This window comes from Lipotes vexillifer, unplaced genomic scaffold (assembly GCF_000442215.2).
Source record: "Lipotes vexillifer unplaced genomic scaffold, Lipotes_vexillifer_v1.1 scaffold1120, whole genome shotgun sequence".
Taxonomy (NCBI): Eukaryota; Metazoa; Chordata; class Mammalia; order Artiodactyla; family Lipotidae; genus Lipotes; species Lipotes vexillifer.
This window is the reverse complement of record NW_006797892.1, coordinates 1,276,543-1,291,751: the sequence shown is the minus strand read 5'-3', so window position 1 is coordinate 1,291,751 and position 15,209 is coordinate 1,276,543. Positions and strand designations below refer to the sequence as shown.

The window sequence follows — 15,209 nt, the reverse complement described above, 5'->3', positions numbered from 1 at the left end:
AGGAATGTGTACCCATCGTGTGTAAAAGATGGGACATTGCTCAGGAGCACCTGGTTCAGCTGCAGAACCCTACTTGCCTTGCCTTTTAGGAGCCACCTGCAGAGAAACCTTTGTCATTTTTGCATTCGTGCATTATAGACCATGTTTTAAAGTTCTTGCCGTAGGCTGGATTTGAACTGAGGAACTAACTTAAAAGTACCAGGCCTACGTCAAGCAAATTACTTTAAGGTTTATAGTGCATTCATGTGATGTGTGTGTGTGTCTGCAGTGAAGAATCACTCTTCTGCTGCTTCTACAGAACCTCTTACTAGTTTGTGTTCTCCCAGTGTTTGCTTATTGGTATAAAGGGAAATAAGAACGTACACACTCATTCCATCATAGTCTCTCTCTTTTATAGCAAGGGTTGCATATGATGATATATATTGCTTGGTACCTTAATTTTTAAAAACTTTAATATAACTCAGAACACTTCATATAGGTACACTGAGAACCTTAAAAAAAAACTGCTGCATAATATTCCATTGGTGGAATGTGCTGTTTATTTCAAAGGCCTTCATAGGGTTTTTCCTCATAAAATATTTTGTATGATGGTTTGAGGTGGTTAATATATATGTGCACATATATATTTTTTTGTGGCGGGGGGGCGGGTGCCACACCGCGAGGCCTGCAGGATATCTTAGTTCCCTGACCGGGGATTGAACTTGGGCCCTCGGCAGTGAAAGTGCAGAGTCCTAACCACTGGATCGCCAGGGAATTCCCTGAAATGGTTAATTTAGGAGGGTAAATGTGGAAATTCTGTCAAAGCACCCAGTGTTTCATTTTGCTTTTTAAGCATATAAGTTTTAGAGTTTAGAGTTCAAGCTAGTTAAGCAACAGGAAAAGGAATTTCTCCTTTCTCTACTTCCCTCCCCTCCCTACTTCCCTCCCCCAGTTTTTCTGTCAGGATGTCATGGTTGAGGGGTCAGTTTAAAAATTTATGTTTTCATAGACAACTTTTAACACAATTGCTAATTAACTGTATATATTGATATTTAATAAAACAAAAGTATCAGGAGTGGCAGTGGTCTAAATTTGAGTAGTAATACCTGTTTCTTAGCTTCCAAGGATTTCTAACGTGTGTTTTGAGATGCTTAAGAAGGAAAATCGGATGGTTTATATTCAGGAATTATTTGAGAAAAGCAACCTGACAATTGGAGTTTGGAGTTTGTCTAGAGGAGGAAGGGGAGGGTGCTCTCCATGGTGCTGAATCAGACTGACTGCTGATCCTAATGGTGTAAAGGCTCTGAGTATTGGAGTCCAAGGACACAACTATGCAGCTGTTTAAAAAACCACATCTCCTGTTTGTAGTTGAGACACTTAATTTCTATTGGAGTGTCTGATTTGCCAAGGAAAGCCGACTGTACAGGCAAACAGAACAGCATTAGTTGCAGTGATCTATTCTGACATTCTGGAAGGACAGGATTTAAATGTGAAGTATGGGCAGTAGAGGCTATTTAAATCCTAAATCCCGCCAAAAGCTTTTTAAAATTCTTCTTTTAAACCGTGGACCTATGTCAAAATAAAAGTCATTGCAAATGGAGCTGATTATTGTGAGGTGTAATGTGTTTTCAAGTCCCATTTAGCATTTTGAAAGAAACAAGTTTATATTTAGTAAACATACTAGTAAATACCTTTTGGGTTAAAGTGCAATTATTTGGGCACAATTGGAACTTAATAGTGACTGGAAATTGTCAAAGTACAAGTATATATATATATATTTTTTAATCTAATTCAAGCCATGAAGGTAAAAATCATGGAATTTCTTTGTTTTCTTTAAAGCTGGAGATACAGATGACCCACCAAGAATTACTCAAAACCCTGTTATCAACGGGAATGTAGCCATGAGTGATGGGCACAACAACACAGAGGAAGACATGGAGGACGGTAAGTACCTGGGCTTTGTTTACGCGCATTGGGCAAAAAACTGTCGGAAACAGACATTTCTTCCTTGAGTACTTCTCAGTTTCTTAAGAGTAGCTAGTTTTCAGGAGGTTGTATCTGAGGAAAATTTAGGAGCCTGTTTTGGTTTCAAATTTCAAGGTTGCCTACAGATTTCAAGGTAAGTTGATTTCCCCCAGCCTAGGAGAGAAGGTTGAAATACAGGAGTTTGTAATAGATGGGTATTTGCTCAGGCCTGCAGTTAATTTTCCAGCCACTCCTAGTATTCAGAACACAAGTATATCTTACTGTCCTTTCCTTCTCGTCTGCAGCACGATACTTCTAGACACTGGAACGTGGCTTTCCATTGCATTCTTATTGTAGCAAGTATATCAGTTGTTTGTAGCTAATAATCTCTCCCCACTCCGGTTAGGTGCAAAACCAGAATCGAGCTTTGGGCTTTGTCCCCCAGACTGACTTTTGGTCTTTATCTTCTCTGTGGAAAGTGTATGCATTTGTACATGCATGGACATTTTGTGCCTAGGAAAGCCTTTCTTTCGAGGCTATTTCTTCACTATAATTTATCAGACTGTGTGACCTGTGCATTTGCCAGGTCGAAATCATGAGAAGGTAGCAGCCAGTAATCACTTTATGCAGCCCCTGGAATCTTGCAGTGTAATATGAAACCATGTTCTGTCAAAAGCATGTCCATCAATCCTCATGAGGGTTGTGTCCTTCCCAGGGGTGTAACGGGGCAGTTGAAAGAAACCATCAGTCACGGGCTGCACCACCAGAAGGACTGCTGTTCAGACCTCCTGCCAAAAGTTCAGCCTCCATGAGAAACTGCAGCCGTAGTTGAGAGTTCTCTCACAGTGCGGTTTACCCCTGGCAGCTGGCTGAGGCAATATCTGAGGAAGGTAAAGAGGCGTGGTCTGACCCGCTGCTTTGTTACCTGTGGAGCGCACTTTCCACCGCAGATGAGGGCAACGGTGTGGGTGTGGTCTCTTGGTTGCTGGGCTCTTGGTTTTATTTCAGACCCCGGAGATGCCGAAAGAGGTTCAGAGAGTGCAGTTGGGAAGGCATGACCAGGTCTGATGTACCAGGCGTGAGTCAGGAATCGATTGTAGTCTCTCCTGGAGCAGTGAGCGGTCCAATCCAATCAGAGCCCTGCCGGTCTGGTTTCCACAGAGCAATTTCATTCTCGTTTTTCCCCAGGTGTTTTTACGGGGAGGGCTTGGGAGGAGACAGATGTGAATAAAAGGGCAGGTTCTGTTGGCCTCTGATGCCTTTTTTGGTGGATCCTTCTTTGTTGGAAGGGACTGTCCTGTGCCTTTTCCCCCCCCCCCCCCCCCCGCCCCGCAGTCGTGACAACCGAAAATGTCTCTAAACATGGCTAGAAGTCTCCTGGGGGCCCCAGATTGCTTCATTTGAGACTCAATAAGGAGATCATAATGTACATAAAATCCCTTTTGAGGCAAATTTTACTAAATTATTGGTAGTAAATAATGGTGCTATAGAACCTGAAAGTAGAAATGCTCCTACTGTGAATTACCAGATGGGAAAAGCACGTTACAGGAGAAAGTAGAAGTGATCTTCAGTAACGCTTTGTTCTTGGCCTTTCCTGGCCTTTCGAAAGGCCTAGGGTCAGGAGAGAGAAAGATCGTATCTATGGCAAGGGGGGCGGGAGGGAGATGGTTCTGTTTCTAGGAGTAGAAGCCTTCGTTTACAGCAGCGTTTTCCCAGCAGTGATAGGTGTTTTGAAACACTTAATGGCAGGATATGTGCGTTGTGAAAAGTGATCAGAAATCTAGGAAGTTTGAGGAGTGCTGGCTTAAGCATGTTTCTTAAAGTACGTCTAAGCTGTCAGCCTCCTAACATCTTTCTCCAAAAGACTTTTTTTGTTAATGATTCCCCAAACCTCTGAACGTTAGAATCTGTTTTTGCTGAATCTCCTTTTAACATCTTTGGAGGGCACACAGTATGGGAAACACTGGGTTAGAATCTGATTTGTACGGAGAGGCCTTCTTAGTAGGGGGAGTTTCTTACACAGTAGTTGAGTGGCTAACAACACAGGTTGGAAAAATGTTTAGTAGAGGTAGAGAGTGATTGTTGTAGATCTAGATTGTTGGTACCTGTGGAAAAAGCCTTATTTCTGGGAATTAACTAGGATTTGCAAAGACTTGTATTAGAATGAATAATCGATGTTTGATACAGTTAGTGCAAGAGCGCCATTTGGGGAAACCTCAGGCCTGCCATTTTTTTTTAAAAGACCTAAAGTGGTGGGTTATCGAGATTTCTGACAAGATGTGTTGAGGGCAGCAGGTAGCACGAGCTTGCCATCCTGGCATTTACGATAAGATGCTGGAGTAGGTAAGTCAGTGCTCTGTGGTGTTCAGGCAGGTTAGAGTCTCTGTTTGGATGAAACACTAATCCTGCAGGATACAAGGTATCCTTCATAATCCCAAGTATACTACTATTAAACAAAAAAAAAAAAAAAAAGAAAAAGTTTTGTTTTGAAGCAATTATAGATACAGAGGAAGTTGCACAAATAGTACATGGAATCCCGAGTACCTTCCTCCCATTTTTTCATGTAGCTCCCATAGGGGAGGGTAACAAGGCCGGCCCTATCTGCCAGAGATGGGTTTCATGTCTTCTTCTCTTTTGTAGACCCTCCTGTCTTGACCTGGTATTTAATACAGGTTTTCAGTTATTCGGATAGTTATGAAGAGTTTGGAAGGCAGCTATGCTCACCTCTATACCACCAACGTCACACAACATGAAGAGCTTGGAGCTATGGGGTGGTGACATTTTTATTCACATGAAATCTCATGTTAAACTTCCTAATTAGCATACTTTGGAAGATAATCCTGTGCCTTGAACACGAGGCAGAATCTCACATCTAGTGTGTGATTCAGCAAGTGTGAACTGCACATGGGGGCCAGGGTTGCGCCAGGCTCAAGACCCAGAGCCTTGGCCTTGAAGGGCTGGCCCGCTCCTGGATGCATGCTGTGCTGAGCTCACCATCGTGTGGTCCTATTTAAGATTAATTGAGGAATTTGACTAAAGTGTCGGGAGGAAGAGCAAAAAGGCATTTATAATGTGTATCATTTTTTTGTCTGTGTAAAACTGTAATCCTACAAAGACCTGAATGGTAACTGACAGTCAAGTAGGTGAGGGGGGGGGGGGGGGGGGGGGGCTTGCGACATGATGTCCTTAGGTCCCAGGAGTGTGTCCTGCCATCACTGTACAGCAGGCCGATTTTATTGGGCTCTGTGTTTGGTCTCCTAAACTCTAGGATGGCAGTTTACAAACCAGAGTCAGGGTCACTGTGCTCAGTGTCCAGATCTTGGGTACTGAGACCCCCTGTGCCCACTTCATAACACCTTGGTTGATATAAGCCACTTGACCTCAGCAGGCCTCGGTTTCTTCATCTGTAAAGTGGGAGTTAAGTAACACCTGCCCTTGCCTACCTTGTGGGGTTTAGATGCTGCTCAAATATGATTTGTGTGGCTGTGGAGGAGTGGTCCACTCTTCTCAGCCATTCTGGACCTCATTCTCTGGAACAAGTTTCTTGTCTTTTCCGTGGACTCTCATCTGTGCAAGGGATGAGGGTAATACCTGCCCCTTGAGGAGGCTCGAATGCAGAACGCACCCGTCCAGCTGCTCTTCCTTTGAGGGCCTCTCTGCTAACAGCTGAGCCAGGTTACGGGTAGTAAAAAAAAAAAAAAAAAAAAAGGTGGGGACGGAGAGCCTTTAAACGAAGGTAAAAGCGCTGTTACACATCCTTCTGGGTTTTATTTCTTTGGTAAAGAATACTACCCTCTCAACGAGGACTGATGGACATGTTTTCTTAAGAACAAATTCAGTCACAGCGGAGGCAGTTCTGTGTGCGGAGAAGTCTGCACCGCAGTGACCTGAGTGAAGTGTAGAGACGGGCTGAGGGCACAGACCTGCGAACCCCACTTTGTGCGTGGGGTCAGGGATGTCAGAGTAGCACCTGCTTCTCAGCCAGAGAAGGCCTTCCTGTTATTCTATAGACCAAGTGTGGCCCTTGGCCCCTGGGCCTGTGAACTGTCCCCAATCTGCCACGAGATAGGCACAGAGAGAGGAAGCGCTTAGAAACTTGTATAGCAATTTGGCCTTCCTGCGGCAGTTTTATTATATTTTATAAAAGTGCTGGCCGGTAACAGGTCGGCGGGTGGCCTTGGGACAGCTGCTCCCCTCACGGGGAGAGCTGGAGAAGCATGGACACTGCTGGGTTTGTCAAAACTAATCCACAGCCTGGGTCACTTGAAAGGAATAGTCAGCAACAGAAAAAGCTGGAATTCCAAGTGTGACTTTTAGTTGAATTCTTATCAGTGCTTCGCATTTTATTGGAGGAAATCTTGATTTCTTAAATTGGCCTTTGGTCTTGCTGAGTAAATTTAATAGTTCATTTGTTCACGTTAAAAGGAATGCCAGTTTCTTCGTTCTTTTTTTCAAATAATTCCCCTTAGAGAATCTTGTCTGATATTTCACCAAAATTGTGAACTAATGAAGTTAACATTTATTTTTAGCTAACTTCTTAGGAGTCTTCTTATCTCTAAACAGTGCTGCGCTTCCCAGGAATGGCTGTCGCCCACTCCTCGGAAGTTCTTGTTTGCCTGCAAATTCATGTTTCTTCTCCACACTCAGCCCAAGTCTCAAGCCCTTTTCTTTTCCTCCTCAAGTCCTGTCCTTGAACAGATGTGACATGAGAAGTTTTACTCCTTTTCTCCAGTCTCTCCACTCACTGAGGATTACTTGGGAATTAAGACAGAGTAGAATAGACATTCTTAATCACACTGGGCTCGTCTGGTGGGGAATGCAGGTGTGTGTTGCTAGCCCTCTGAGTTTGGGATTTCATTTACACAAACTATATGTCATCTCACAGTTTTAGATTGTTACTAAATTGGAAATGATGCTATCCTTTCCCCAAAGGGTTAGATTTTAGCAGTTGAATATAGAATGGTTAACCCAGGTTTGTGCTGCTTTCAGTGTTGTCTGACAATGCCGGGCTTGGTGATTGACAAAGCGTTTTCTTGCAGACACGAGTTGGCGCTCCGAGGCAACCTTTCAGTTCACTGTCGAGCGCTTCAGCAGACTGAGTGAGTCGGTCCTTAGCCCTCCGTGTTTTGTGCGAAATCTGCCATGGAAGATTATGGTGATGCCACGCTTTTATCCAGACAGACCACACCAAAAAAGCGTAGGATTCTTTCTCCAGTGCAATGCTGAATCTGATTCCACGTAAGACAGTTTAAATGATGCAATTACAAATCCACAAGTAGTTCTAGTACATTATTGGAAGTCAAATTGGCCTCTTTGAATTTTGGATTTCTCTTTGAATTCCCTTTCTGCCTTTACATAGTCATTTGATTTTAAGTTATATTAAATACAATTCCCTCTTTAAGACTCACTGGTAGGTACTATATCCAAACTAGAAACGGTGTATATTTTTCTTGCAAATAAAAAACTGAACTTTGGGCTTCCCTGGTGGCACAGTGGTTGAGAGTCCACCTGCAGATTCAGGGGACACGGGTTCGTGCCCCGGTCTGGGAAGATCCCACATGCCGCGGAGCGGCTGGGACCGTGAGCCATGGCCGCTGGGCCTGCGCATCCGGAGCCTGTGCACCACAACGGGAGAGGCCACGACAGTAAGAAGCCTGCGTACCGCAAAAAAAAAAAAACTGTGTGTGTTAGAATCTACCTGCCAGTGGAACATGGAATCAGGGCCTATCTGGACTAGCTGACTGCTGGATTACCAGGTGTATTTCTTATTCTACCAGTAACTGCCGGGGGGGAAACTGTAGTTAAGGAAAATTCTTCAGGCAGACATCCTCACTGTATGTTAACCAATTTCTATGGATTATCCAGAAAATTAAAATTAAAAAGCAAAGTGTCGCTGTTCAGCGTTTATCAGAAGCACAGTTGAGAGATTGAAGGGATGGATCCCACATCACTGTCACCCTTTCTCATTCCATATCCATGAACCCACGGGAAAGCTGCTTCCTTGACCACGTCTCCCTGCCACCCCAGTTGTGGCCCTTGGCGCCCTTGATGAAGATGTTCCCCAAAGGGCGCTGGTTCCAGCTGTTCTGCCAGAGCTTTCATTTTCCTCTTTACTTGAGTGTTTAAGAAGCCAGTTTTATGGGGCAGTCAGGGCCTTGGCCAAATTTTTACTTCTTGTGTTCAGTTCACATTATGATCTGATCTGATGAGCGTTGAGGCTGGATTGGTTTTATTAGTCTGACAGACAACTTGAGCCTGAACGGTAGTTTGGGAAACATCCAGCAGCCCATGTCCAGCAATGGCATCCCGAGCGAGCGGCATCCCCGCAGGAACAACACTGCCCTTGCCCTTGTTCTGATGAGTCTGCAGTCGAAACATTCCTTTATAAAAAGCTCAGTCTAATGAGTTCAGTCAAAACCTTCCTTTATAAAAGCTCCACTTTAAGTTGTTTTTTAAACATTTTATACGTTGATCCAGCGGCCCTTTTGGGGTCTGCCCCAAACCAACCGCACCTGCAGTTATTCTCGGGTGGTGGCATCCTTGCTCAGAGCCCCCTATACAGCCCGGCCTGGAAGCCTCACAGCACCTGAGGGGGGCAGGAGTGACACTTATTAGTAGAGCCTACAGCTTTAGGTCTGTTCACCTAAAAAATAGCTTTATCATCATTCTTCTATTCAAGTGATAGCCGTATTAGGTACTAGAACTATTATCTGACCAAAAAGCTATTGTCTCTTGTAAAATCTAAGAACAGTATTTAAAGTTCAAACACTTGTATTTTATAGATACCAGTAAAAAACTTGAAACCTTTTAGAAATTAAAAAGACATAGGGGCTTCCCTGGTGGCACAGTGGATAGGAATCTGCCTGCCAATGCAGCGGACACAGATTCGATCCCTGGCCCGGGAAGATCTCACATACCGCGGAGCAACTAAGCCTGGGCATCACAACTACTGAGCCTGAGCTCTAGGGCCCGTGAGCCACAACCACTGAGCCTGCACTCTAGAGCCCGTGTGCCGCAACTACTGAAGCCAGCATGCCTAGAGCCCGTGCTCCGCAACAAGAGAAGCCACCGCAGTGAGAAGCCCGCGCACCGCAACGAGGAGTAGCCCCTGCTCACCGCAACTAGAGGAAGCCCGTGCGCAGCGGCGAAGAACCAACACAGCCAAAAATAAATAAATAAAATTTTAAAAATTAAAAAAAAAAAAAAAAAAAAGGCATAAAGCATTGAGTTAAATCACTCCAGACCACACAAGGGCACCCCCAGACCCTCTTCACTTTTTTCTCCATTAAAGATAATGTGTGTCCCCTTATTCCATCTAAAAAAATAGAAGGAAAAAAAATATGGGAGGTTTTGTGTGCTGTTTTAAAAATTGTGTAAAAGTCAGGTAAATCTGTCGACTGAGGCTAGATTGTCCTCCCTGAACAGGTCTTGGTCCTGTCACGCACAAGCGGTGCTGAAGATCATAAATTACAGAGATGATGAGAAGTCGTTCAGCCGGCGTATCAGTCATTTGTTCTTCCATAAAGAGAACGATTGGGGATTTTCCAATTTCATGGCCTGGAGTGTAAGTAACAATGTACTCAGACTGAATAATCTGAGCGTTGTTCTTTGTTCCCTAATTCTCCATTCTTCACATCCATCTGTTCATTTTAGGATCAGAATGTTTGCTTTGTAAGTTGGATAGGTAACTGAAAACGTGTTTTCTCCAGTTGCCTACGTCAGGTTTTTAGCAGCCCACAGGACTTCATCTCAGTGTTTTGGTCAAACATTGTAAGGTAGTTTATAGCTTTCCTGATAGGCTAAGTTTCCTTTAAAAGAAATAATACTGAGGCAGGCATAGTGCGGGGTGGTTTCCTGTAACCAGTGAATTCTCGAGTCAGCTCGTTTGGGCTGCTTTTGCAGAGGTGGAAGCCAGTAGGACTTAGGAACGCCCTGCTCAGCTCTCTAGTGTGGGTTCTCGGCAGCCTCCCCAGACCCTGCCTGCTGAGTGGATGCTGAGCCCCTGACACCTCCCATTCCTCCAGGAGACATCCAAGCTTTTGCTGTTTTCATTCAGAGAACATTATTTAAAACAAGCCAGAGCACTGGAAAACTAGAAGCACAATTTAGGTGTTTTGAAAAAGTAGTATTTTAATCGATTAAGTACAGGGTAATTGTTTGGAATGAAGTGAGCATTTGCGGGTTCTTATGCTAGTTGGATATTCTTATTTTTTTTTATAGGAAGTGACTGATCCTGAGAAAGGATTTATAGATGATGACAAAGTTACTTTTGAAGTCTTTGTACAGGCGGATGCCCCCCATGGAGTTGCGTAAGTTTTCCTTTAATTGGATGCTATTAAGAGATGTTGTGAGTTCTAGTGAAAGGAGCAGAGGTGCCTATATACAGCAGATAAGCACCCTCTGTGTGCTCATCCCTTGGCACACAGACCAGATCACCGGACGTGTGCCAGCTTCACGTTCATGCCTTTGTGTGGCGGATTTATTGAGCAGTTTCTATGTGCCAAACACTCTGCTGGGCTCTAGGAAATATAATTATGTTGAACAAGGCAGCCATGGTTTTCTGTCCTCAAAGAACCTCCAAGACCACTCGGGCAGAGGAGTTGACGGCAATAACTGCAGCAGCAGATGTGCTTGTTATTTTCTGGTGTGGATGGCGCTGGGAGGAAAGGGTTCCGTCCCTGGGTCCAGGCGGTCTGTGGGCAAGAGCACGGTGTCAGCCTTGAAGAATGTGTCGGATGTCCTTGGTTGATAAGGAATGACCGGGGGAATTGGAGGTGGGGAGAAGGGCATGAGTAAGGACGCCTGGCAGGGAAGTTTGAGGTGGGCGGGGCACTAGGAGAGTGTGAAGAGGGCTGAGATGGTGCCTTGGGATCAGGTTGTAGACGAGCAGGACTCTTAAGGCCAAGGAGCGAAGAAATAAAGTGCAGTCTAGGTGGAAGGAGTCAAGTGTAGGTGCCCCTGTCTCTTCCTGTTTTTTTCTCTTCCCACGTGGCCCTCCTCTGGCATGAGTGCGTAGGCTGACCCAGGTGGGATGGGCAGCCGACAGCCCAGAAGGGCGGTCATTCAGTCCAGGTCCTGGCTAAGGTGGCCTGCATGTGGCCCTGGGAAATTTTAAAACAAATAAGATTTATTAGTTTTCATATTCATTGGGCTGATATCAGAGGAATCAGGCTTTTCTTGAGTAGCCTTTTTGAAACATACCCTTGAATTGTATTCAGATACCAGGAGTGGGGGGTAAAAAGGTGGTATTTCTAGTTAAACTTTTTGTGGGGTTTTTATCCCTCCTTTAGAAAACATTCCCCCTATGCTTATGATACATCTTTTGACTAAGAAAGTAGATTGGGTTTTTCAGACTTACCAATCAAAACAGGTATCTTGGTTCAGTCTTACAAAAACCTCTTACCCCCGGCATCAGAGTCCTGCTGGCCTGAACTCACAGTAAATGTCTAGCACTGGTCACACATTTGTAGCGTGCACAGAGCGGGGAGGGGATGGCGCTGGGGAGGGCTGTTCTGCTTCCTGTTAACTGTTGGGGGCAAGAGGGTACAGACTGTTCTCTCTCCTAACCAACCACCTGTATAACAGAGTAAAGGGAAACGGCTCTTGGAATTGAGGTCTGAACCTGCCGGTATGCATGCCTGTCCTCCGTGTACGGGACGCTACAGAAAAGAGGGGTTTCGGCTGTTCCCGTCCCGCCTTGTGCTGACTACACGTGTGACCCGATGTGTGTGTGAGGGAGCCACACTGGTACTCAGTTTGATAGAAATAGACTTGAACTCCTCTCTGAGAGTGCTGCTCTGGGTAAATGATGGCACTGCTGCTGTCAGCAGACAGCACGGAGGCCGCCTCTCCGGTGCCGGGCTGAGTTCACACTGGCCCACGTGCTTGAGCAGACAAAACTGGTGACTGCCGGAGGGAGCCGTGTGATAACTGCCAGCCTGGCAACGAGTTATTCACTTGGAGGCGGGTGCTCGGACGTCGTCACCCCGTGTCAGGATGGTGGGAAGGAGGTGGTGGTGCAGAGCAGTGAGGTGCCGGCCCCCAGTCCCCTCGCCCACACACGTTGCAGAAGCAAGGAGGTGTCCTGTGCAGTTTTCCCTCAACCTCAAACTGATCTTGTAGGTGGGATTCAAAGAAGCACACGGGCTATGTCGGTTTAAAGAATCAGGGAGCGACTTGTTACATGAACAGCCTGCTGCAGACTTTATTTTTCACAAACCAACTGCGAAAGGTAAATGGATGGTGTTTCTCTCCCTCAACCTTCCACCCACCCTTTTCTCTCAAGTATTAAGGGGCAAGCAAAGCCCCGTCACAAGTCCTTGCCGCGTCTCCAGGGAGGCCCCTGCTTTATGCTTATACATAGCTCTATTCCTCAGTGTTCGGACGCTTGTGAAGCTAGCTTAGGTGATGAAAAGTTTACCACGGCTGAGAAACCTAACTTTATTGGGCTAGAAATAATAAAAACTTTTTAAAAAAATATGAACGTCATTAGCAGCAACATTTGAAAAGTTTTATATTAAAATTGATTAGTTGAAAAACTCCTGGTCAGGAATCTTAATTTTTCACTTACTATCGCTAAAACTTCTAAAAAATATAAAATCTAACTGAGGATAGTTACTTGCCCTTTAGGAATGTCGTGCAAGTAGGGGAGCAGCGCAGGCAGCACACACTCCTGGTGTTGGGGGGACCATTGGCTGGTCTGCTGGCGTGTCCTTTTCGCACCATTCTTCCAGGCAGCGTTAATTACCAAGATAGGATGATATCTTGGGGATAGTTGAGTGTGGTTAATTGCAGTAGCATTGAAGTTTCATCAACTCTTTTGTTCAAAGTCATGTTAAGTTAAAAAATGTTGCTCTGCTCTAAGAAATATGAAATAGAAGTGGTTCTCATTGGATGGTGAGCCTTAAGTAATTTTTAAAATTCTTTTTTCACTGTCTTGATTTTTAAAAGACCTTTTGACCCTTTGGGGGGGGGATAGTTAAAAGCCCTGCCCAACTGCCTTCGTCATTGTGGTGTTAGAAATGATACTTTCACATAAAATTCCATTTTTATTTCTGAATCAATTCTTACAGGCTGTGTACATGATGCCAACAGAGGGCGACGATTCATCCAAAAGCGTCCCTTTAGCATTGCAAAGAGTGTTCTATGAATTACAGCACAGTGATAAGCCCGTAGGAACAAAGAAGCTGACCAAGTCGTTCGGGTATGTGTTGGGAGACCTGTCCATTCTGCTGCTCGAGGGCTGAGTTAGTGGACGGGGAAGGGTTGAGAGCAGAGCTCAGGCACTTGAGTATGTCCGGGCATTTTATCAGTGTCCTTTGTTTGACCTCTTTGGAAATGGAGGCTTTTAGAATTTTGCTTGAGAAGCAGTTCACCACTTAGGTTTACCTGTCAAGGAAAGGATAACATATGGTCTCCAAGTTTCTGTACATTTACTTGCAAACACGACCTCCCCCTGCAGTAAGATGTTCAGAACAATATAAAGTTGTGAACGTTTTGGTGTCTGGATAAAATTCAGTTTCTCTTTGAATTATAATCTTAAAAATTTAAGAATAATGACTAATTACATGGTTCGGTTTTTAGTCTGAGTTGCTTGTTTGAAATCTAGAAGTTTAAATATAAATTCATTTTATCTCTCTAAGGTGGGAAACGTTAGATAGCTTCATGCAACATGATGTTCAAGAGCTCTGTCGAGTGGTGAGTTTTCAGCCGTAATTGTTTACTACTTACATTTCATATTTCGAAGCACTGTCAGAAGTTGTTACCAAGTAAAACCTCAGACCTACTTGGGTCACTGTCATTCCAGTTATGCCCATCTTTGTTCAGGACCAGAACTAGGCTAGAAAGAAAAGACAGCATGTATCTAGTTTAAAACCAGAAAGACTGAAAAATTATTTGATAGGGAAGTGTGAGGGAAAATGTAAATTTGAATAGTATAGGTAGTGGGCTTTTAATGTGTTACATTGGCATAATTACCAGAGTTCTTAATCCAAGAAACAACAGATTGGCTTGAGTAGCTGTCCTGATGATCCCACTTCACTTTAGAATAGTGACTTCCGTTCTTACTCTGTAGCACAAGACCCAGACCCCGCCTTGGCACAGAACTTCTGGCTGAGGCAGACCTCTGTGTGGGTGATCTTCCCCCAGACCATCTCTAGTCACTAGTAGACGCGCACTCTTCCAGTTGTGATGAAAGAAATACACACACACACACACACTCACAACATGAAATGGCTATTCAAGGTGATTGGCTGGGCAAGGTGTGTTTTCTTTTTTGCAGCACTAGCTGGATTGAATCCAGTTCATTAAATATCCATGGACAAACCAGTCAATCCTGTTGACAGGCTCAACCTCATTAATCTCTTGGTGTGGACCAATACGAGTTAAGTTTAGTGCTCAATTTACATGCTTTTCCACAGAGGTAAAATGAATATAAAAAATGCTTCTAAAGGCACTACAGATTACTAATTCATTCCAAAGGCTGTATAGAGGGTTAATCTCAACTGTTGCATGTAGATATTTTTGTAAATATCCAACCAAGAAAGAAGATTTTTGTATGTTTTTGATAATTGCATGCTAAAGGTCATAATATTTATAGTCTAGAATTTCTTTGACCATTGAAATTTCCTAGTCACGTTTCAAATTACTGTATGTTAATTAAGCATAACATTTTCTGAAAGCCAAAACTTTCTCTTCCAGTTGCTTGATAATGTGGAAAATAAGATGAAAGGCACGTGTGTAGAAGGCACCATACCTAAATTATTCAGAGGAAAGATGGTGGTATGTGATAACCAGTTTTAAAGAGTGATTTTTAAAGATTTTAAACATGCTAATATTTTGACAGTTAATGCTTAAGCCATCTTATTTTCCTTATTTGTAGTCATATATCCAGTGTAAAGAAGTAGACTACCGATCTGATAGAAGAGAAGATTATTATGATATCCAGCTAAGTATAAAAGGAAAGAAAAATAGTAAGTTCTGTGTGCATAATGACACCACCACCTTTTCATAATTTGGTTTGGTATAATGCTTCATTGACACAGTGGTTTTTATTGAAATATAGTGTAGAGAAAATTGCCCAAATGATGAAGGTACTGAGTGAACGCAGTCTGGTGACCCCACCCAGGTCAAGAAACAGAACATTTGCAAAGCAAGATGGTGGCCCTTCCTGGTCACTGCCTCCCCTTCCTCACAGGAAACCACTATTTGGCCTGCTGACATTCTTTCCTAGGTTACTTTTGCATGTTTTGTGATATTTACATAGA

At 43.9% G+C, this 15,209-nt stretch overlaps 1 protein-coding gene across 2 annotated transcripts in view; it reads left to right on the top strand.

Moving 5' to 3' along the window:
- The window catches only part of USP7 (ubiquitin specific peptidase 7), a 35,210-nt gene that overhangs the window by 1,995 nt on the left and 18,006 nt on the right, over positions 1–15,209 (top strand). The window contains exons 2-11 of one of the 2 annotated variants that reach the window (XM_007469933.1): positions 1,819–1,923; positions 2,660–2,834; positions 6,984–7,182; positions 9,370–9,508; positions 10,165–10,253; positions 12,067–12,175; positions 13,017–13,147; positions 13,587–13,641; positions 14,644–14,724; positions 14,825–14,915. In XM_007469933.1, coding sequence (XP_007469995.1) covers positions 7,097–7,182; positions 9,370–9,508; positions 10,165–10,253; positions 12,067–12,175; positions 13,017–13,147; positions 13,587–13,641; positions 14,644–14,724; positions 14,825–14,915 — 781 coding nt within the window. In that variant the 5' untranslated portion in view covers positions 1,819–1,923; positions 2,660–2,834; positions 6,984–7,096. The remainder of the gene's footprint in view (positions 1–1,818; positions 1,924–2,659; positions 2,835–6,983; positions 7,183–9,369; positions 9,509–10,164; positions 10,254–12,066; positions 12,176–13,016; positions 13,148–13,586; positions 13,642–14,643; positions 14,725–14,824; positions 14,916–15,209) is intronic. The other variant, XM_007469932.1, reaches the window with a different exon arrangement.